The following is a 22452-nucleotide window of genomic DNA, read 5'->3' as shown; positions in this document are numbered from 1 at the left end:
AGAGTCTCGCACCACCACCCAGACTGGAGTGCACTGGCGTGATCCCAGCTCACTGCAACCTCCATCTCCCAGGTTGAAGCCATTCTCGTGCTTTAGCTTCCCAAGTAGCTGGGATTACAGGGCGCCCACCACAACGCCTGGCTTTTTTTCTTTTTTTGAGACGGAGTCTTGCTCTGTCACCCAGGCTGGAGTGCAGTGGCGCGATCTCGGCTCACTGCAACCTCCACCTCCCTGGTTCAAGCGATTCTCCTGCCTCAGCCTCCTGAGTAGCTGGGGTTACAGGTGCGCACTACCACACCTGGCTAATTTTTTAATTTTTTGTAAAGATGAAATCTCACTATGTTGCCCAGGCTGTTCTTGAACTCCTGGCTTCAACTGATCCTCCCAGTGTGTTGGGATTATAGGATTGAGCCACCATCAAAATTATTCTTTTAGCTGTTTTGAAATGTACAGTAAATTAATAACTATGCTACCCTGCTGATCTATCCAACACTAGGTCTTATTTCTTCAAACTGTATTAATCTGTGCCCACTAATCAACCTCTCTTCATCCTCCCCATCCTTCCTAGCTTCTGGTAATACCAATCTATTCTCTATTTTCTTGAGATCCACTTTTTTAGCTCCCATGTGAGAGAGAACATGAAATATTTGTTTCTGTGCTTGGTTTATTTTACTTAACATAGTGACCTCTAATTCCATCCATGTTGCTGCTAATGACAGGATTTCATTCATTCTTCCGGCTGAATAATATATACATTTTCTTTAGCCTTTCATCTATTGATGGGCACTTAGGTTGATTCCATGTTTTGGCTATCGTGAATACTGCTGCAATAAACATGGGAGTGCAGGTATCTTTTTGATATATTGATTTCTTTCCTTTTGGAGAGAGAGAGATATATACCCAGTAGTGGAACTGCTGGAGCATACAGATCTATTTTTAGTTTTTTGAGGAACCTCTGTAGTCTTCCATGGTGGCTGTACCAATTTACATTCCCAATAGTGTACCAGGCAGGGCTTTCCTTTTTCCACATCCTCACTAGCATTCATTCTTTCTTTTTGGTAAAAGTAACTAATTGGGGTGAGATGATATCTGTGTGATTTTGATTTCCATTTCTCTGATTAGTGATGTTGAACATTTTTTGATATATCTGTTGGCCATTTGTATATCTTCTTTTGAAAACTACCTATTCAGATCTTTTGGCTATTTTAAAGTTGGATTATTTGTTCTTTTTGCTATTGCTTGAGCTCCTTGTGTATTCTGGTTATTAATCCCTTGTTAAGATAGTTTGCAAATAAAACATCCTCATCTTTCAAACTATACATTGTCACTTTCTCTGTGTTCCCTTTCCTGCCTGACCCTTTTCCCTTTCTGGCCTCTCCGTACGGAGTTACTCTTCTACTGTAGCACCTCCAATACTTCCTGGTACTTATATACTTATTTGTCTCTTCCTACTAGACTGTATGCTCAAAATTTATTAATCTTTGTAACTCCAAGGCTTACCCCAGTACTTAGCACAAAACAGGTGCTTAGTAAATGATGGTGACTGGTCTGAAGGCAGAGATGGTGTCTTACTTATCTTTGTATGTTGTGTTTAGTATGGTGGCTGGCAATTGTTTGGCACTCAAGTGTTTAAAGAATTAGAAAACACATTGGTGAGACCAAACTGAAGATATTATAAAACAACATTTAACTGCTTTAAATGAATTAAAGCTGCTGGGACAAATTATATCCATGATACTGAGAGAGACAATTTAGCGTTGCCAGTTTTAAGGAACCATGGAGAAGAGGAAAGTACTTATTTACTGTATGCTTATCATATGCCAGGCATTGGGCTAGCTGTTCTACATAGTTTCAGATGTTAGAAGCCTGGAGCTGGCAAATGTGGCTTCAGTCCACAGATTCTAGTGTGACTGCTTGGGACAATCTACCTGCTAACCCTCAAAATAACTTTTTCTTCTACTCTGTGATAGCCTTTCACATTCCCTACACTGTGTGTGTGTTAGAAATTAGTTCATCAGCCTGGGCTACACAGGGAGGCTCCGTCTCTACAAAAAAAAAAAAAAAAAAGAAAACATTAGCCAGGTATGTGTGGTGCATGCCTGTAGTCCCAGCTGCTCCAGAGGCTGACGTGCAAGGACGCTTGAGCTCAGGAGGTCAAGGTTGCAGGGAGCTGTGATTGCACTATTATACCCCAGCCTGGGTGACAGAGTGAGATCCTGTCTCAACAACACATTTTCTGTCTTATCTATCTTATCTATCTATCTATCTCAACAAAATAAAGAACAGGCATAGACATTTGAAAATAAAATTAACTTCTTAGGAAGAAGTTTCCTACTGCCAGGGATGTAGGTAACCATAGGTGTGGGTAACTTCTTTATGGATACAGATACATCTGATAGATGATTAATCCTGTTGATTTAAGGTTCTTCCCAGTGCCAAGATTTGATGAGGGGAGATTATAGCAATGGATCTAAATATGCCAAATTCTTTCAGGTGTATCCTGGGCTGCAAGGGATAGACAGGGGGGTTTAGTTGAAGAATCTGCAACTTATCCCACTGCAAATAATGCATCCAGGTACTTCCTTTATTTTGCTTTCCATCCCCCCCCCAGATCTTTTGAGGAAGATGCTTCTGGATCACTGTCTCTTCATGGTGCACTCAATGTAAGACTCCAGCAGGAAGATGGTTTCGTCCACCTGGATCTCACTGGCATCCAACCTGAGTGAAAAAGTAAAAGCATTTATTTGCCTAGACTGAATGTTCATTAGCATATTTAAGATTAGAGGCTAGGGTGGTGTGGCCATGGATAACTGCTTGGTTACCCCTGAAAGTGGATGGCAAGAAGGCAGGAGAACCAGTAGATCATTCTGCCATTTACCAAGCATCTTTTATGTGCCAGACACCATGGAAACTGCTAAGAATGCAAAATACAGAGCCTCTGTCCTGGGGGAGGGTAGTCTTTTTTTTTTTTTGAGACGGTGTCTTGCTGTCGCCCAGGCTGCAGTGCAGTGGCCGGATCTCAGCTCACTGCAAGCTCCGCCTCCCGGGTTTACGCCATTCTCCTGCCTCAGCCTCCCGAGTAGCTGGGACTACAGGCGCCCGCTACATCGCCCGGCTAGTTTTTTGTATATTTTTTTTTAGTCGAGACGGGGTTTCACCGGGTTAGCCGGGATGGCCTCGATCTCCTGACCTTGTGATCCGCCCATCTCGGCCTCCCAAAGTGCTGGGATTACAGGCTTGAGCCACTGCGCCCGGCCGGGGGAGGGTAGTCTTAATTGTTGTGGGATACAAAATCACAACACAAAAGTTGGTTGTTTTTGTATAACACTAGCAATGAACAATCCAAAAATGAAATAAGCAACCACTAACCTAGCATCCAAAAAAATACTTAGAAAGGCCAGATTTGAGACGCATTACTGAAGTAAAAGTAAGCCAGTGCAGTGGCACTTGCCTGTAGTCCCAGCTACTTGGGAGGCTGAGCAGGAAGATTGTTTGAACCTAGGCGTTCAAGGCCAGTCTGGGCAACACAGCCAAAATCCCCTCTTAAAAAAAATTTACCAGTACTTGATGAATAAGAGAGTGTATATGGTGATGGAGAAGAAGCTGAGAACATCTTCAGAACTGCTAGTTTACAAAAATAGGTGGATTAAATTCTGTTCAGCTAGCTGGAGAAGACAGTGAGTTTAGGTTTGCTCATGCTAAGTTGGAGGGTTACAGATGTCAAAATGGATTTTCTGGATAGTATTTTGAAATGTAGGTCTGAAGTTTGTGATGCTTACTTGTTGACATTACGTTTCAGGGTCTCTAGCTGCTGACGTTCAGGAGCTGTGATCATCTCCTCTATTTCTTGTAACTGTGCTTCCTCTGCACCTGTAGCCTGCATAGATGCAATGATGGCTTCTACCCTCTGAGATTTTTCTAGTAGACGCCTGTCAAACAAACACAACTCTGAAACATGTTCCCTAACCTGGGAGATTCTCTTACCACGTATGTCTGAGGCACAGCCCACCACCCTTTTACCATTTTCCTGGTCAAAGTAGATAATGTTACCTTCTAAGGACATTTTCTACAAACTTACTGGGAAATATAACTTTAATCCTGAAATTCTTACTGCCTCTCATTTGCACTTAAAGTTTGGTGCGTTTGTACGTCTCTCATAAATTTAATCTGAAAAATTACTTCACTGGGAGCATGTTAGAAAAGTGTAGACTAATGCATGATTTATACTAATCTAAGCCAATGATTCAATGCAAGTAGACTGGTTGCTATCTCTATTGGTTCCTATTTCTCAAAAAAATATTTTTTTTTGAGATGGAGTGTCACTCTGTTGCCCAGGCTGGAGTGCAGCGGCATGATCTTGGCTCACTGCAAGCTCCACTCACTGGGTTTAAGTGATTCTCCTGCCTTAGCCTCCCAAGTAGCTGGGACTATAGGTGCCCGCCACCACGCCCAGCTAATTTTTGTATTTTTAGTGAAGACAGGGTTTCACCATGTTGGCCAGGTTGGTCTCGAACTCCTGACCTCAAGTGATCCACCTGCCTCGGCCTCCCAAAGTGCTGGGATTATAGGCATGAGCCACACTGCCAGGCCCAGCATCTATTAGTTCCTATTTCTAGAGGAAATTTCCCCCTTAGGCCCTTGACTTTGAAAATTGTAAATAACTCAACTGAAAATGTTACTTACTTATTCTCTTTGGTTTCAAATTGCCTCCTTTCTATCAAGTTGGCTATGCTCTGAGGAAAGAGAAGACAGACCAAGGAATGTACATAGTTCTATTTCAGCAGCTCAGGGCGAAGTGGGCATATGAGGGGGACTTGTCCGTGTGGAGTTACCTTATAGCACCTGTGCAACAACATTCGGGCAGCTGACAGGATGTTCACAGTATATAAATAGAAGGTCCTGGATGGGGCATGGTCTGGTGTTTTGGGAATTTCCTATTTGTCCAATAGAAAGAAAAATAACAGAAATTATACTGTTTTAGAACTGGCAAAGTACACACTCATTCCACCTGGAGTTACTCAGCCCTCTTTTTTACTTATACTTTCCTGTTTCCTAGTCATTCAGTACCTGTGTTTATTTATTTATTTATTTAGAGACTGGGTCTTGCTCTGTTACCTAGGATGGAGTGTGGTGGCATGATATCGGCTCACTGCAACTTCTACCTCCGGCTCAAGCAATCCTCCCACCTCAGTCTCCCGAGTAGCCAGAACTACAGGCATGCACCACCATGCTCGGCTAATTTTTTACTTTTTTGGGCGTGGGGGAGACATGGTCTCACTATATTGCCCAGGCTGGTCTTGAATTCCTGGGCTCAAATGAGCATCCTGCCTTGGCTTCCCTAAGTGCTGAGATTACAGCTGTGCTCGACCCAGTCTCTGTGGTTTATGTCATACTTAGTCAAACGGAGAGCTGGGCTTCCCTGTTTTTTTATGACTGTCAGCATCCTGAGCTGGGGCAGAAAGGGAAGGCAACTAACATTTACTGAGCAACTCTATGTGCCAGGTAAATTCTATTTGATCTTCACAGAAAACCATATTATTATTATTTTTGAGACGGAGTCTTGCTCTTTTGCCCAGGCTGGAGTGCAGTGGTGCAATCTCGGCTCACTGTAACCTCTGCCTCCCGGGTTCAAGCAATTCTCCTTCCTGTCTCCTGAGTAGCTGGGATTACAGACACACGCCACTACACCCAGCTAATTTTTGTATTTTTAGTAGAGACAGGGTTTCAACAGGTTGGCTAGGCTGGTCTTGAACTCCTGACCTCAAGTGATCTGTCCGCCGAGGCCTCCCAAAGTGCTGGGATTACAGGCATAAGCCACCGCGCCTGGCAACCATATTATTTTTATTATCACCATTCATCACTGTTTTATAGATGGGAAAAATGTAACTTGCTTAATATAACTGGGTAAGGCAGAGCTCTAATCTGACTCCAAAATCCATTCTATTTACTCATAGGGTCTACTACATAGCCCTGCAGACTCAGTTAGATGTGCTGATAAATTTAAACTATTACAGAATTAAGGCTTAAGGAAGGACAGAAATAGAAGAGAAAAAAGACAGGATGGGTTTGGGGTGACGTCCTGGCTGTGCCTCTTTTTTTTTTTTTTGAGACAGAGTCTCACTCTGTCGCTCAGGCTGGAGTGCAGTGGCTCGATCTCGGCTCACTGCAACCTCCCCCTCTTGGGTTCAAGAGATTCTCCTTCCTGCCTCAGCCTCCTGAGCAGCTGGGATTATAGGCGCGTGCGTGCCACCAGGTCCAGCTAATGGTTTTGTATTTTAGTAGAGATGGAGTTACACCATATTGGCCAGGCTGGTCTCGAACTCCTGACCTCAAGTGATCTGCCCACCTTGGCCTCCCAAAGTGCTGGGATTGCAGGTGTGAGTCACTGTGCCCGGCTGCCTCTTTCTTACTAGGGCAGTTAAGGCCCCACATTATCCTCCAAGTGCTTGTGAATCATGTTTTTCTGTCTCAGAGCTGGATATAGAGTTTGCTTGGGGGTTCAGTATGTTTCCCTAAGAAGTTTCTCTCACCGTAGGCCAGCATTGCTGGTTGGCAATTATTACACCCTTGGTTGGTTACCTGGAGTGACATGAAATTTTCTGAGAGCATCTTATATAGCATATCCTTTGCCTCCTTGGCAGGAATCATCGCAAAGTCTTCCACTTGCTTTTGCTCTAGATGTTTCTTCTGCAAAACTAGACGGAATATTCTAGCACAGCGAGACCCAAATCTGGAAAGGAATGAAGAAAGCAAATGGCATGCTAACATAGAAGATTAGCTTTAGTTCCCAGTCATAGATGGGGTGGTGGTTCTATTCCATGTGTGGAGCCAGGACCAGAAAGGAACAGTGATCAGAAAATTATTCTACAGCTCCACAGGCTGGTGATGGTAAGGCATCACCAACTGATGTTAATCATAAGGCAGTCACCAACTGCTGACTCATTTGAGTGCCACAGTTCCTACATTTGTAAGCAAAGGCTTTAGGGAGGCTGGTTAATTGGAATTAAGCAGTAGGTTATTTTAGGGTAAAGAGCAGTATTAATGCGATCCATAGGAGTCCAGTGAAAAAATGGGGCAAAGTGTGCCAAGGTGTGGTTATATTGGTTGCTTACATAATGATCAAATTACTTCATTGGGGATAGGAAGTATGTGATCCCAAACCCAGTGTCCCCCTTACCTCTCCTGTACGACAGACTCCAGAGTGGCTGTGGCTAGGGATGCTAATGCCTTATGGAGGTCTTTATGTAGAGAATTAAGGTCACTCAGTAATGTTTTGGCCTAGTTATTATGATCTGAGTTTTACTCCTAAGTTTCTATTTTAAAGCTATTTTGCTTTTCATGTTATAATTTATGGTTTCAGTTATGGTACGTAAATATTCCAAAACTTTAATACAAGTGTTTAAGTAAGGGTTTTGCTTAACTACAATTTGGCGGATTAAAAGTCCTTTTTACTTCTTTTTGAGACAGGGTCTCACTCTGTCACCCAGGTTGGAGTACAGTGGCATCATCTCAGCTTACTGCAACCCCTGTCTCCTGGGCTCAAGCGATCCTTCCACCTCAGCCTCCTGAGGAGCTGGACTACAAGCATGCATCATTACATCTGGCTAGTTTTTGTATTTTTTGTAGAGATGGGGTTTTGCCATGTTGCTTACATGATCCTGAACTCCTGCGTTCATGCAATTCACCTGCCTCAGCCTCCCAAAGTTCTAGGATTACAGGTGTGAGCCACTATGCCTGGCTTCTTTTTACTTCTTTATCATCAATGCAGTTCACTGGAAATTCATAGAAAAATTTATTTAACAATTATTTCAATTTTCTAACTTATTTAGTGTAATAAACATTATCAAATCTTTCTTTCCTAAAGCACCATTCTGATTTATAGGTCAGGCTGCCTGACTCTAAGGAAATAACTGGTAAGGATACTGATGACATACATTCCTCCACCACTGTCGCCAGACTTTCCAACAAACTCTAGCTATTAAGAAAAAGAGAGAGTGTTAACTGAATGGAAGTCCAGTGATTCTGTTTCCAATGGAACAAATCTGACCAAAAGTCTGCAGCAGACAGACTATTCTCTGCCTAGCCAACCCAGACAATTTCTCCACATCTGGTTGTCTGGGTTGGCTAGGCAGAGAATAACTCTACAGGAGAATGATACTAGATATCAGTGCAGAAGTAAATTATCAACAGTACAGACTAAAGAAAAAAGAAAAAAAGCAAAAATAGACTTACAGGATCATCTGCCAGCAGAGTGAGATACTGATCAAGAACTTGCTTAGAGATGTTATAGCCAACAGGTAGGGATCTGAAGATCTATGGAGCAAAAGACACTTAAAATGGGTTTGGGAACTTAGAACTCCTAACTTTACTGAAATAAAGACGTTTTAGGCTGGGCACAGTGGCTAACGCCTATAATCCCAGCACTCTGGGAGGCTGCGGCAGGTGGATCACTTTGGCTCAAGAGTTGGAGAGCCTGACCAACATGGTGAAACCCTGTCTCTAGTAAAAATACAGAATTAGCTGGACGTGGTGGCGCATGCCTGTAATCCCAGCTATTTGGGAGGCTGAGGCAGGAGAATCGCTTGAACCTGGAAGGCAGAGGTTGCAGTGAGCCGAGATTGTGCCATTGCTCTCCAGCCTGGGCTACAAGGGCAAAACTCCGTCTCAAAAAAAAAAAAAAGTTTCAATTTTAGTTTTATCACAAAACTGTCCAAAAATATTCATAGCAGGATTGTTTGTAAGAGTAAAAAATTAGAAACACCCAAATGACCAGTACTGAGGAGTACACTAAAATATAGCATGGCCATTAAGTGGAATATGATACAGTCATTATGAAGAGTGAGACAAATCTATAGAAACTGACATGAAAAGTTTTACATACACTGTCATATAAAAAAACAAGTTATAGAACAATATGAATAGGTCGGGTGCGGTAGATCATGCCTTTGTAACCCCAGCACTTTGAGAGGCCGAGGTGGGCGGATCACTTGAGGTCAGGAGTTCAAGACCAGCCTGGCCAACATAGTGAAACCCTGTCTCTACTAAAAATACAAAATTTAGCCTGGTGTGGTGGCATGGGCCTGTGATCCCAGCTACTCGGGAGGATGAGCAGGAGAATGCCTTGAACCCAGGAGCTGAAGGTTGCCGTGAGCTGAGATCATGCTATTGCACTCCAGCCTGGGTGAAAGAGTGAGACTCTGTCACAAAAAAATGAAAAAAAAAAAAAAAAAGCCAAGCCAGCATGAATAGTCCCATTTTGGGGTTAAAACATACATACACCCACACATATGTTAGAGTATGCAAGGTCTGAATAAAGAAACATACCAAACCTTTTTTTTTTTTTTTTTGAGACAGAGTCTCACTCTGTCTCCCAAGCTGGAATGCAGTGGCGTGATCTCAGCTCTCTGCAACCTCCCACTCCTGGGTTCAAGCGATTCTCCAGCCTCAGCCTCCCAAGTAGCTGGGACTACAGGCGCCCACCACCATGCCTGGCTAATTTCTGTATTTTTAGTAGAGATGAAGTTTCACCATGTTGGACTATGCTGGTCTTGAACTCCTCAGGTGATCTGCCCATCTCAGCCTCCCAAAGTGCTGGAATTATACGTGTGAGGCGCTGCATCCGGCCTTTTTTTTTTTTTTTTTTTTGAAATAGGGTTTTGCTCTGTTGTTTAAGCTGTAGTGCAGTGGCATGATCAGTTCACTGCAACCTCAAACTCCTGGGCTCAAGCAATCCTCCTGCCTCAGCCTCTCGAATAGCTGTGACTATAGGCATGTGGCACCACACCCAACTAATTTTTTTAAAACATTTTTTGTAGACACGGGGGTCTTGCCATGTTGCCCAGGTTGGTCTTGAACTCCTGGCCTCAAGGGATCCTTCTGCCTCAACCTCCCAAAGTTCTAGGATTACAAGTGTGAGTTATTGCACCTGGCTGTAGAACTTTAAAATAAACAATATAAAAATGTAGGAATATTTAAGTAAATATAGTCATGCACCACATAACATTTTAGTCAACAATGGACCGTGTGCAGCTGTGGTCCCATAAGATTATACTGGAGCTGAAAAATTCCTACTGTTTTGTGATTTCTTGCTGTTGTAACATCATAGCACAATGCCGCCGTGAAACACATTACTCACGTTTGTGGTGAGGCTGCAGTGCAGTGGTATGATCTTGGCTCACTGCAACCTCTGCCTCCTGGGTTCAAGCGATACTCCTGCCTCAGCCTCCCGAGTAGCTGGGACCACAGGTGCACGCTACCATGCCTGGCTAATTTTTTTTTTCTTTTGTATTTTAGTAGACGGGTTTCACCATGTTGCCCAGGCTGGTGTCGAACTCTTGAGCTCAAGCAATCCACTAGCCTCGGCCTCCCAAAGTGCTAGGATTACAGGCGTGAGCCACCCTGCCCAGCCTGTTACTGTTTTTAATAAATACAGTGTAGCCTAAGTATGTAGACCTTCACATTCACATTTGCCATTCATTCACTGACTCCCGCAGGGCAACTTTTAGTCCTGAAAGCTCCATTCATGTTAAGTGCACTAAAGAGGTGTAGTTTTTAATTTTTCATACCATATTTTTACTGTACCTTTTCTGTGGTTTAGATGTTTAGATACACAGATGCCACTGCATTACAACAGCCTACAGTATTCAGTACAGTAACATGCTGTACAGGTTTACAGCCTAGAAGCCATAGGCTATCCCATATGGTCTAGGTGTGCTGTAGGCTACACCGTCTAGGTTCATGTAAGTACACCCTACGATGTTCACACAATGATGAAATCGCCTGACGACACATTTCTCAGAATGTATCCCGTTGTTAAGTGGTGCATGACTGTATTACTACGAAAGTAATATAAATAACACATATTGGATATATTAGATATCAGTATTTTAAATACAAGGGGTCAAATAATATCCTGAATGCCAAGGCTCTCAGAGTCCAAATCGTGGATTCTTAAAATAATTAGGAATAGGCTGTACTTGACGAACAGATACTTTGACTAAGTGAATAGTGTAGATTTTTAAAAGCTGGATCCTAAGAGACCAAACATTTCAGTGCTCACCACTTGAAGATAATCCCTGCTCCACATCAAACAAACGCCCTTCTCTATCAAGGCTCAGACCTCAACCCAAACCCAGGATCTGTGTATAATAAACGTTGTTAATACCCAAGAATCTGTCAGAAAGTTAGCGCAAGAACACAAAACTCACCTCATTGGAAGACAATGGCTGGGTGAAGGGAGCACTAGAGGAAGTGGTAATCTCACTCATTCGGAGCATGGTTCGCACAATCTCGCTGCTCGTCTGTTTGAAAAGTAAACTAGAATTCAGAAATCACAGTGCTGCCCCCGGCTCTCTGTGCCAATGGCCAGATATGACAAATAAGTAAATGTCCCTGATGACCAATGACAGACCCACTTAGGTATTACCTGGTCCATCCTGTTAGCGACTGCACTCACAATGGCTTGGTCACGGAAGTGTTGGTGGAATCTGTCAAGGTTGGCCTGCCAATAAATCCCGTCATCTGGAATGGGCTGAGGAAGAGAAAAGATTTAGAGAGAAACATTTAGATATAATGTAAAGTTTTCTGGTGAGGAGCTTGGATTTAATGGTTCACCATTTCTTTTCCTACACAGTAACAACTAAATTGGTTGGAGAAAAATCATTCAGTCATGTAGATTGGTGTCTAGACAAATCCCAACTTCAAACAGGTTCTCTAAGCTCATCTCCAATCTTTCTCTCCCTATTTTATTATTTTACTTTTTTTTTGAGATGGAGTTTTGCTCTTGTCACCCAGACTGGAGTGCAGTGGCGTGATCTCGGCTCACTGGAACCTCTGCCTCTCGGGTTCAAGCGATTCTCCTGCCTCAGCCTACCAAGTAGCTGGGATTACAGGCAACCACCACTGAGCTAGGCTAATTTTTGTATTTTTAGTAGAGTTTGAGTTTTACAGTGTTGGCTAGGCTGGTGCTGGGATTACAGGCGTGAGCCACCATGACCGCCCTTTCTCTCCCTATTTTAACTCTTCTCCATTACCCTCAAGTCTCTAACCTGACCCTTCTTCCTTCTCACTCTTGGCAGATGACTTTGCCTCTGATTTCACAGAGAAAATAGAAGCCACTAAGCCAGAACTTACTCAGCTCTGTGCACATCCTCACCACATTTCTTTCTTTTTTGTTCTTAACTCATATTTTCACTCACTTTTATCACAGCTGAAAAATGTTCCTTTTACCTAAGGTTAATGCCCATATTGGTATTCCAGATCTTACTCTCTCATTCATTCTTGGGGATCCAGCTCTATTTTACCCTGTCCTCTAACATCTTCAGCCTTTCCTTCTCTACCGCCTTCTTATCAGCCTTTACCCTGTCCAAGTCTCTTTTACTCTAGAATTCTCCTTCAACCCTATGCCTTCTCTTCTTTTCCTTACTGTCACAGCCAAGCTTCTCAAACAGTTGGCCATCCCAGCTGTTATCTCTATCTAGATTTACTTAACCCGTTTCCACCATTGTACTGAAATGTCAATTGTCACTTGCATTCCAGTGAAATTCCACAATTGTCCCTGAGGACTCTATGTTGTTAAGTTCAAATAATACTTTCCACTTCTGATCTTATTTAACCTTTTGGAAGCATATGACATGGTTGGACATTTTTTCCTTCTTAAAACTTTATGTGGCTCCTTGGATTTTATGACACCATTTTTTTTTTTTTCTTTTTAAAGACAGGGTCTTTGTCACCCAGGCTGGAGAGCAGTGGTGTGATCGTAGCTCACTGCAGCCTTGACCTCCTTGGACTCAGGTGATCCTCTCACCTCAGCCTCCCAAGTAGCTGGGACCACAGGTGTGTGCCACCACGCTTGGGTAATTTTTGTATTTTTTGTAGAGACAGGGTCTCACCATGTTGCTCAGGATGGTCTCAAACTCCTAGGCTCAAGTGATCCGCCAGCCTTGCCCTTCCAAAGTGTTAGGATTACAGGTGTGAGCCACTGGGCCTGGCTGACACTATTTTTTCTTGGTGCTACTTTGAACCTTTCTGGCCACCTTTCCTCAGTCTACACCGATTCCTCTTTCAGATCCCACCTATAATACTGGTGTTTTGTCAGGGTTCTGTCCATACCTTTCCTTTCTTTTTATTCTACATGCTCTACTTGGGTAATTTTATCTGCTCTCCAGGCTTCAACTATTGGTGCATTTCCAAATATGTCACTCTATCCTAGAACCCTCTCTCTCTTTTTTTGAGACAGAGTTTTGCTCTTTTGCCTAGGCTGGAGTGAAGTGGCACAACCTCGGCTCACTGCAACCTCCACCCTCCAGGTTCAAGCGATTCTCCTGCCTCAGCTTCCTGAGTAGCTGGGATTACAGGCCTGTGCCACCATGCCTGGCTAGTTTTTGTATTTTTAGTAGAGATGGGGTTTCGCCGTGTTGGCTAGGCTGGTCTCGAATTCCTCACCTCAGGTGATCACCCGCCTCGGCCTCCCAAAGTGCTAGGATTACAGGCATGAGCCACCGCACCCGGCCTATCCTAGAACCCTCTATTAGGCTTCAGATGCATAGACTCAGCTGCCTATTTGACACTTTCACTTGTTCTCCAAACTGTTCTGTTTTGTAAGTTTTCAGGTAACTGCACTATAACCATCCCAGTTTTTTTTTTTTTTTTTTTTTTTGAGACAGGGTCTTGCTCTGTTGCCCAAGCTGTAGTGCAGTGGCACAATTGTGGCTCACTGCAGCCTTGACTTCCTGGGCTCAAGTGATCCTCCCACCTCAGCCCCTCAGTAGCTGGGACTACAAGCATGTGCCATCAGGTCTGGTGGATTTTTTTTTTTTTGGTAGAGATAGGGTCTATGTTGTCCAGGCTGGTCTCAAACTCCTGGGCTCAAGTGATTCTTCTGCGTCAGCCTCCCAAAATGCTGGGATTACAGGCGAGAGCCACTGTGCCTAGACAACCCAATTTCTTTCTTTCTCTTTCTCTCTTTTTTTTTTTTGGAGATAGAGTCTCGCTCTGTCACCCAGGATGGAGTTCAGTGGTGCAATCTCGGTTCACTGCAACCTCTGCCTTCCAGGTTCAGGCCATTACCCTGCCACAGCCTCCCAAGTAGCTGTGATTACAGGCACCCACCACCATGGCCGGCTAATTTTTGTATTTTTAGTAGAGATGGGGTTTCACCATGTTGACCAGGCTGGTCTTGAACTCTGACCTCAGGTGATCCACCTGCCTCGGCCTCCCAAAGTGCTGGGATTACAGACGTGAGTCACCATGCTTGGCCGGCCAACCCAATTTCTTAAGCTACAAACTTGGGTATCACCCCTAGTCCCTTGCTGTCCATAATCTACCATCCTATTACCAAGTTCTATCTATTCTTCATAGTTATCAGATGTCTACTTTTCTCTCTCCTATCATTACCTTATTTCAGACTCTAAATCTTGGCCCATCTGGATTACTACAATAACCTCCTAACTGGTTTTTCTTTTTTCTTTTTTTTTCCCCTTTAAAACATAGCAGACACTATAAAAGGAATAACTGAGTTTTCTCCTTCTAATTTTGTTTTGCATCATTCTTCCCATTTCTTTCTTTTTTTTTTTTAAACTGTTTTGGATCACAGTTCCTTTGAAGAATGTAATGAAAGGTATGGAGAGCTTCACTCAAAAATGCACATAAGTACAAGCAGACTCTCTGAAATCCATCCATGGAGTAGTACAGGTTAGGAACTGCTATGCTATAATAATCTTTCTAACATATAAATCCAGTTACTTCATTTCTCTGCTTAAAATCCATCAATGGCTCTCCCTTGTCTTCAGGATAAAGTCCACACCTCTTAGACAAACATGTACACAAATAATAAATAATTCCAGTTATAAATATAAATGCTGTGAAGTATATGAAATGAGAAATGTGGTAGGGACCAGTGTAGGAGAGGACAATGGTGCTTGAAGTCTATGAAAAGAGCATTTAAGACAGAAATGATAAAAACAGAGACCACTACATGAAGATCTGGGGACAAACATTTGAAGCCAGAGGCATGATAAGGGCCAAAGTCTAAAGACTAGAAAGAGTTTGACATGTTTAAGAGATAGAAAGCCAGTAGGGGGAACACAGTGAGCAAGACGGAGATGGGTCAGAGGTGAGGTTGAAAAGCCTGTCTCCAACAGATCATACGAAGACCTAGATCATGTAAGGCTTCCTAGCCTGTATCTTGGATTTCTTCTAAGAGTAAAGGAAAGCTATTAAAGGAGTCTAATCAGTGGATGTATTGTTTTTTTTTTTTTTTTTTTGAGACGGAGTCTCGCTCTGCCGCCCAGGCTGGAGTGCAGTGGCCGGATCTCAGCTCACTGCAAGCTCCGCCTCCCGGGTTCACGCCATTCTCCTGCCTCAGCCTCCCGAGTAGTTGGGACTACAGGCGCCCGCCACCGCGCCCGGCTAGTTTTTTGTATTTTTTAGTAGAGACGGGGTTTCACCGTGTTAGCCAGGATGGTCTCGATCTCCTGACCTCGTGATCCGCCCGTCTCGGCCTCCCAAAGTGCTGGGATTACAGGCTTGAGCCACCGCGCCCGGCCAAGGATGTATTGTTTTGTTTTGAACTTAGAAAGTCATTTTGGCTACTAAGTAGGTAAGAATGCAGCTAGGGAGACCATTAACGAAAGGGTTAGGAAAGAGTTGATGAGAGACGGCAGTTAAAAGATGAGAAATGGTTGCATTTGAGGTAATTTTGGAAACTGGGCTGATATGTTTTACTGTGAGATTAGAGGGTTCCAAGGATTTTGGCCTAAGCAGAAATGGTGGTGTCCTAGGTGGCTGGCCTAGGTGGTAGTGTCTTTTACTAAGAGGAGGAATCAATTATTCTGTTTTGGCCACACTAAGTTTGAGATGCTTACTGACATCTTTATAGGCATGCTAAGGCGGCACTGAATATGAGTTCAGGCCTATGTATAGTTTTTAGACCCATTTTTCACCACTGTTTTTAGGTTCTTGCCATATTGAGCAATCTAAACTTTTTCTAGGCCCCTTTTTACATAGCCTGTTATCTCTGTTCAATGAAAGAATTAAGGCTCAGAAGGGAGACAGTAATGGTTCATTCTTTGTGAATGAATAGAATGGTTCATTCTATTTCTAATATTTAATGAGGTTCATAATCCTACTGCTTCTTAGCTCAGGAAGCTTTAAGCTCTCTTGGGGCTTGTTATCTGAGTGCTCTTTCTGGCCTGCTTCAGGGTGAGGACTTCTAATCAAGAAGCCCCATTACCTCCTTGTTATCTGTAGTATGTTTTGGTCTCTTGGCCTTGGGTTCCCCAGCAGCATCTTCATCAGATGATCTGCGCCTTTTACCTTTTCCTGCCAAACAAATAATTGAACACTTAGACTGTATGACTGTATGACAGCAAATGACCAAACATGAGAGCAGGTGTCTTTCATTCCAAAGGCATCTATAGCTGCCTCTAGATCAGAGTTGCTTAGGGGGCTGAAGAGCTATAAGAAATTCAAGTAAAGGATGAAATGATCTGAAACTCAACATGTTCAAAAAGAAGCTTATAGTCTTTCTCCTCCAATACTCTCTTTCATGGCCAATGATATCACCATTCTACCACATGTGCAAGTCAGACATACAAATGTCATTCTTTTTTTTTTTTTTTTTTTGAGACGGAGTCTCGCTCTGTTGCCCAGGCTGGAGTGCAGTGGCGCGATCTCGGCTCTCGGCTCACTGCAAGCTCCGCTTCTCGGGTTCACGCCATTCTCCTGCCTCAGCCTCCTGAGTAGCTGGGACTACAGGCGCCCGCCACCGCGCCCGGCTAATTTTTTTGTATTTTTAGTAGCGATGGGGTTTCACCGTGGTCTCGATCTCCTGACCTTGTGATCCGCCCACCTCGGCCTCCCAAAGTGCTGGGATTACAGGCGTGAGCCACCGCGCCCGGCACAAATGTCATTCTTAATACTTGTCTCCTTCACCCTCTGTTTCATTTTCCACCAGTCTGTCAACATTTACCTTTGCCCCATTCTCCCATCCTTTCTGTAGACAAAAAATCTTTTAAAAGTATAAATTAGATCATGTCATTTCCTAAAAAATCCTTTAGTGGTTTTCCTTTGCTCTTAGCATAAAGAACAAATGCTCTATAAGGTCTTACTTGATTTAGTCCCTGCCTGTTTCCCATCCAAGTACTAAGCAGGTCGATCCTGATTAGCTTCTGATATCAGACCCCTGCCTATCTATGTCTCTAACCTTATCTCATGCCTCTTTGCTTTGCTTACAATGCTTTAGCTATACTGACACTCTCTCATATCCTCAAATGCTTTTTTTTTTTTTTGAGATGGAGTCTTGCTCTGTTACCCAGGCTGGAGTGTGACAGAGCTGGAGTGCAATGGCATGATCTCAGATCTTGGCTCACTGCAAGCTCTGCCTCCCGGGTTCATGCCATTCTCCTGCCTCAGCCTCCAGAGTAGCTGGGACTACAGCACCTCCCACCACGCCCGGCTAATTTTTGTATTTTTTTTTTTTTTTAGAGACAGGGTTTCACCGTGTTAGCCAGGATGGTCTTGATCTCCTGACCTTGTGACCCGCCCACCCTGGCCTCCCAAAGTGCTCGGATTACAGGCATGAGCCACCGTGCCTGGTCTACAAATGCTGTTTTTTTTTTTTTTTTTACTACATAGTATTCCCTTTGCCAAAAATGCTTTTCCTCTGTTACCTCACTGTTAGCTTCCACTTTAAATCTTAGCTCAAATGTCACCTTCTCAAAGAAACATGAGGCCTAAACTCCCAGATGAATCCCGTCCCTCATTATATATTTTCTTCTTTTTTTCTGAGACAGTCTCACTCTGTCGCCCAGGCTGGCGTGCAGTGGCGCAGTCTTGGCTCACTGCAACCTCTGTCTCCTGGGTTCAAGCAATTCCCCTGCCCCAGCCTCCCGAGTAGCTGGGATTACAGGTGTACACCACCATACCTGGCTAATTTTTGTAATTTTAGTAGAGATGGGGTTTCACCATGTTGCCCAGGCTGGTCTGGAACTCCTGGCCTTATGCAATTCGCCTGCCTCAGTCTCCCAAAGTCTCCATTATATATTTTCTTTTTCTTTTTTTTTAGATGGAGTCTCACTCTGTTGCCCAGGCTGGAGTGCAGTGGCCGCATCTCAGCTCACTGCAAGCTCCGCCTCCCGGGTTTATGCCATTCTCCTGCCTCAGCCTCCCAAGTAGCTGGGACTACAGGTGCCCGCCACCTCGCCCAGCTAGATTTTTGTATTTTTTAGTAGAGACGGGGTTTCACCGTGTTACCCAGGATGGTCTGGATCTCCTGACCTCGTGATCCGCCCGTCTCGGCCTCCCAAAGTGCTGGGATTACAGGCTTGAGCCACCGCGCCCGGCCTCCATTATATATTTTCATAACACCTCATACTTTACCTTCATGGTACTTATCACGGTTTAATTATATATCAATGTGATTTTCTGATTAATGTATGTGTCATAATACTATGACAGTTCCTTCATAGGAATATTTCCTTCATAGTACTTATCACCGTTTAATGATATATCGATGTGATTTTCTGATTAATGTATGTCTCCTAAAGCCCCATGACAGAGACCATGATTTTTTCATTGTTATCCACCACGATGTTTGACACATAGCAAATGTTCAGACTGATTGGTAAATCAGTCTGATTTACCAATGGTAAATGTTCACCTGATTCATACATTTGATAATCAATCAAGAAGAATACACAATTAAGGCAAGTCACAGTTCCAGGGGTTAAAATTCCTTACCTATCAAGCTCAGCTTAGGAACCAGGTACATGTCCTTTTCATTAATGACAAGTGTGGGGGCAGGTGGTGGCGGCCCAGGGTCTGAATTCTCAGTGGTAGGTACTGAGGGGCAGCGTTGTACAAAGTGTGTGTCTGCCAGTCGTACAAATGTGTTTGATACTTCAGCATAGTCCATGGTCTTGCCATCTGCATAAGAGGAGGAAAAAGGCAGATGAGACGGCCTAAGATAGCTCAGGGTCCATTCCTGTAGCCAGCTGATCTATGCTTCTGTTAACAACTATGGATACAGTACTAACCCTCCATGGTCTCTGTGAGCCGGTCTGCCACTTTCTTCACAACAGCTGACATTGTCAGTTTGCCATTCAACAGAAGCTCCTCAACGATCAGTTCTCCAGTGTCACTGTACAGAGTTTTGGTAGTATAGATGTACCGGGGATATCTAAGCATTCGCAATACCCGGCTGCACTGGGCTTCATACTCCACCACACCACGTTTGTGCACTTGATAACTCACCAGGTTATGTTGGATGAGGACACACAGGGCTTTTTTCACCTAGATGGGACATAAAGAGAAGAGAGGAAAGACCTGAAGATATAGCTCATTACTGCTGGAAATTTTTTGTCCAACAACTTACTAAGCATCAGAAAATGGCTAGATAATTTCTGCACTTATTTTCTCTCCATTGGAGTAGCTAATAAGAATCAGACATCAATACAATAAATCAGGAAAATTCCTTGCTATATTTACTCTGATCCTTATCTTTCAAAACACAATTTACTTTCATCATTCTCATTCCTTAAAGGCAGTACTGAGATTAAAAGACCTATTGTGAATAAATGAGGTATGGCATGGGAAGAGCAAAGATTTGCCTAAAAGCTGTCATGAACTAGGAACACTTTGAGAAACAAAATGTTGATGCCTAAGTCCCATCCTTTTCTTCCCCAAATAACATTGTTCTGCTCCCAGGGCAGGTTTTCTTCATTTTTCCCTTTCTCAGGTGAGAAGAACAATATTCAAAGATGGGTGAGATAAATTAGTGAAATGAGAGAAAATTAATGTCATTTAGACATACCTGATCCAGTGATGTTCCTGTGTCATGGGCAATTACTCTTAGTGGCTGGCTGCCGGTTCTTATCAGATGGACTCCAATTTTTTCTACAATCTCTCCAAAATGCTCTTGCAGCAACAAAGAACAGAGCTTAATTTCTGCTTGAGTCATGGTACTGGGGAGTCTGAGAGCTAGGGAAAAAACACCAAAACGGTACAATGGAAAGTCTTTCATGCTGGAAGCAGAGCTGCTGAGTGTAAATTCATGTATTCTTTCTGGAGGGCAATTTGACAATACATATCAAAAAGCCTTAAAAATCTTGCATATGTTTGAAACAACAATTTCTTTTTGGATATTGTATCCAAGGAAAGAATAAAAAGCTAATAATAATGAAGTCATTAGTTCTCTCTATAATACAGACTTACTGGAAGCAATCTAACGTCTAACAATAAATGATGGCATACCCATACAATGGCATACTATGCCAACAAAGTTATTTAGTACCATGTGTATTCGTGTAGAAGAAAATTATTCATAATAGGCTGGTGCTGTGGCTCATGCCTGCAATCCCAGCACTTTGGGAGGCCGAGGTGGGCGTATCACAAGGTCAGGAGTTTGAGAACAGCCTGGCCAACATAGTGAACCCCTTCTATACTAAAAATACAAAAAAAATTTAGCTTGGCGTGGTGGCGGGCGCCTGTAATCCCAGCTACTTGGGAGGCTGAGGCAGGAGAATCGCTTGAAGTGAGGAGACAGAGGTTGCAGTGAGCTGAGATCGCGCCACTGCACTCCAACCTGGGCAACAGTGCGAGACTCTGTCTCCAAAAAGAAAAAGCAAAAAGAGTAAAATTATTCATAATATATTAAGTGACAGAAGCTGAAAAAATATAAAAATTCAATTATTGTAAAAAAAGGAAAAATGTATGCATAGAAAAAGACTGTGCATCAAATATACCTCTATGGGATTATGCATGATTCTGATTTTCTTTAAAGATCGGGAGTAGATGATTTTGCAGTCTGTCACAGACCTTAGTTTCTACACTTCATTGCTTGGAAGAATTAAGATCACTGTTCACAGCCCGGTGGAAGTGAGCAGGCAGTGTTATTCTTAGTTCATAAAGGAAATGATACTTTCGAAAAAGAAATTTAGGCGGTAAAGAACTGCTTCTCAACAGGGCGTGTCAAATAGGAGATGAGGTTACGTTGTTTGCAGGACAGCATTCAATTCTTAAACTTCTACTCCTTGACAAAGTTGACACAATCAGAAACGGACGTAGTTTATTATACGATTACTTCCTTATTACAAATTGCTACCAAACATTACTTATTTCTTCCAATTCCTAAGAAGCCTCAGTATCACCAGAGACCTATTTCGTCCATCCGCGTATCTTTGGAGAAGCATTCCCAGATCCCTTGCTATCCTCGGAAAGGACTTACAAGACGCTTGGCTCCTAGCTCTACACTCCCTTTACACAGGTTCCCATTCCGGATTTGGTCTCTTGGTCCAGTCAGTGCTGCCACGTTCAGACAGCATTTTCCACTAACCTCAGGATCAGCGCAGTTCAGGGACACCAACCCCAATGCTGCTGAACTTCCCGCGACGGCTTCCTGAGGCTCCCGCTGGCCTTCTGAGCGGAAGTGGAGCCCACCGCCCTTTCAAGGAAGAGGACGGCCACCGAAGAGGACGCGGAAAGGCAAAAAGCGCGTGCCGCTCTACGCTAGAGTTTCGGCGGCTTCCGGGGACGCTCTTTCTTTCTTCTCGCTGGAAAGCTGGAGGACCAGCGAGGGGCTGTTTGTGGAGCCGGCGGGCGGGCGGTTTGCCTCTCCTTCCTGCGCCTATTTGGTGCTGGGAGGCGGGCCGCAGGGTTGCTGTTGGCGCCGCCGCCTCTCTGGGTCTGGCCGACTCACGTGACTGACGCGGGCTCTGAAGCGGTGGGCCGCACCGAGGCGGCGGTGGCTACTGCAGCCCGGGAGGTAGCGGCCTGGCGAGGGACGGGCCGGCTGCCCTCTCGGACGGCCGCGGCGGAGGACAAAAATGGCGGAGGCTTCGGCGGCCGGGGCGGACTCGGGCGCCGCTGTAGCCGCCCACCGGTTTTTCTGCCACTTTTGCAAGGGCGAGGTCAGCCCCAAACTACCGGTAAGAGCCCCGTGTTCTCAGTACTTGGGAACCTCATAGATTCCTGGCTCTGATGTCCCGGAACTGGGTCTGGAGCTTTCCGCACACCCTTGACTCCCAGGACATCGGTCTGCCGAATACCTGCTGCCCACTTTTCCAGCCACTGGCCCTAGACCCTGGGCGTCACGGCCCCGGCCCCGTACCTCCTGCCCACCTCTTAATTCATCGTGGGCTGCTTCACCTGATCTCACCTCTTTACCTCTCCTGTCCTTATTATTATTATTATTTTTCTTAGCAAGTTTCCCTCTGATAACTCTCCCCTCAATTTTCTTGCATTCTTTTATACCTGGTCTTTTCCCCACGATGACCTCCCCCCATACTCCTTCCGCTGTGTCTTCTCACCTTCCTCTACGTTCTTTTCCACTTTTCACTTCCCCCGCCCCCGCCACCTCCCTTGTCAGTGAAGCAAAATAGCGGATTGCTGAGGATTGTCCCTATTCGGTTTTCTCTGGGGAAGGAAGGAAGCACAGAAAGAGGGTTGGATGGTATC

General features: G+C 44.1%; 2 protein-coding genes across 3 annotated transcripts in view; one reads left to right on the top strand and one right to left on the bottom strand.

The window, feature by feature from the left end:
- Window positions 1-646: 646 nt before the first annotated feature.
- Window positions 647-21632, bottom strand: POLR3C (RNA polymerase III subunit C). 2 transcript variants are annotated; one of them, XM_025375417.1, is made up of 15 exons: window positions 21332-21632; window positions 19811-19977; window positions 19035-19290; window positions 18739-18924; window positions 16232-16320; window positions 11426-11530; window positions 11208-11300; window positions 8233-8313; window positions 7924-7975; window positions 7178-7238; window positions 6580-6730; window positions 4833-4934; window positions 4684-4733; window positions 3780-3929; window positions 647-2718 (listed from the first exon to the last, which is right to left on the bottom strand). In XM_025375417.1, the coding sequence occupies exons 2-15, from the start codon at window positions 19955-19957 to the stop codon at window positions 2637-2639; spliced, it is 1605 nt and encodes a 534-aa protein (XP_025231202.1). In that variant the 5' UTR covers window positions 19958-19977; window positions 21332-21632; the 3' UTR covers window positions 647-2636. The 2 variants fall into 2 exon arrangements, with proteins under 2 accessions (XP_025231202.1, XP_025231196.1); XM_025375411.1 differs by lacking the exon at window positions 21332-21632 and adding an exon at window positions 21154-21251.
- RNF115 (ring finger protein 115) overlaps window positions 21583-22452 on the top strand; it is an 81356-nt gene continuing 80486 nt past the window's right edge. Inside the window, exon 1 of the mRNA XM_025375807.1 lies at window positions 21583-21923. Within this exon, the coding sequence (XP_025231592.1) occupies window positions 21822-21923 (102 nt within the window). The 5' untranslated portion in view covers window positions 21583-21821. The remainder of the gene's footprint in view (window positions 21924-22452) is intronic.

Source organism: Theropithecus gelada, chromosome 1, assembly GCF_003255815.1.
Source record: "Theropithecus gelada isolate Dixy chromosome 1, Tgel_1.0, whole genome shotgun sequence".
In the NCBI taxonomy this organism is placed as follows: Eukaryota; Metazoa; Chordata; class Mammalia; order Primates; family Cercopithecidae; genus Theropithecus; species Theropithecus gelada.
Note: the sequence above shows the minus strand (reverse complement) of the source record. Positions and strands in the feature narration are given on the sequence as shown.

Coding starts and splice junctions, on each gene's coding strand:
- POLR3C (XM_025375411.1), bottom strand. Junction 7,239..7,923: donor TGGAGGAATGTATGTCATCA/GTATCCTTACCA, acceptor CTCTACATAAAG/ACCTCCATAAGGCATTAGCA. Junction 4,734..4,832: donor TGTTGCACAGGTGCTATAAG/GTAACTCCACAC, acceptor CTCTTTCCTCAG/AGCATAGCCAACTTGATAGA.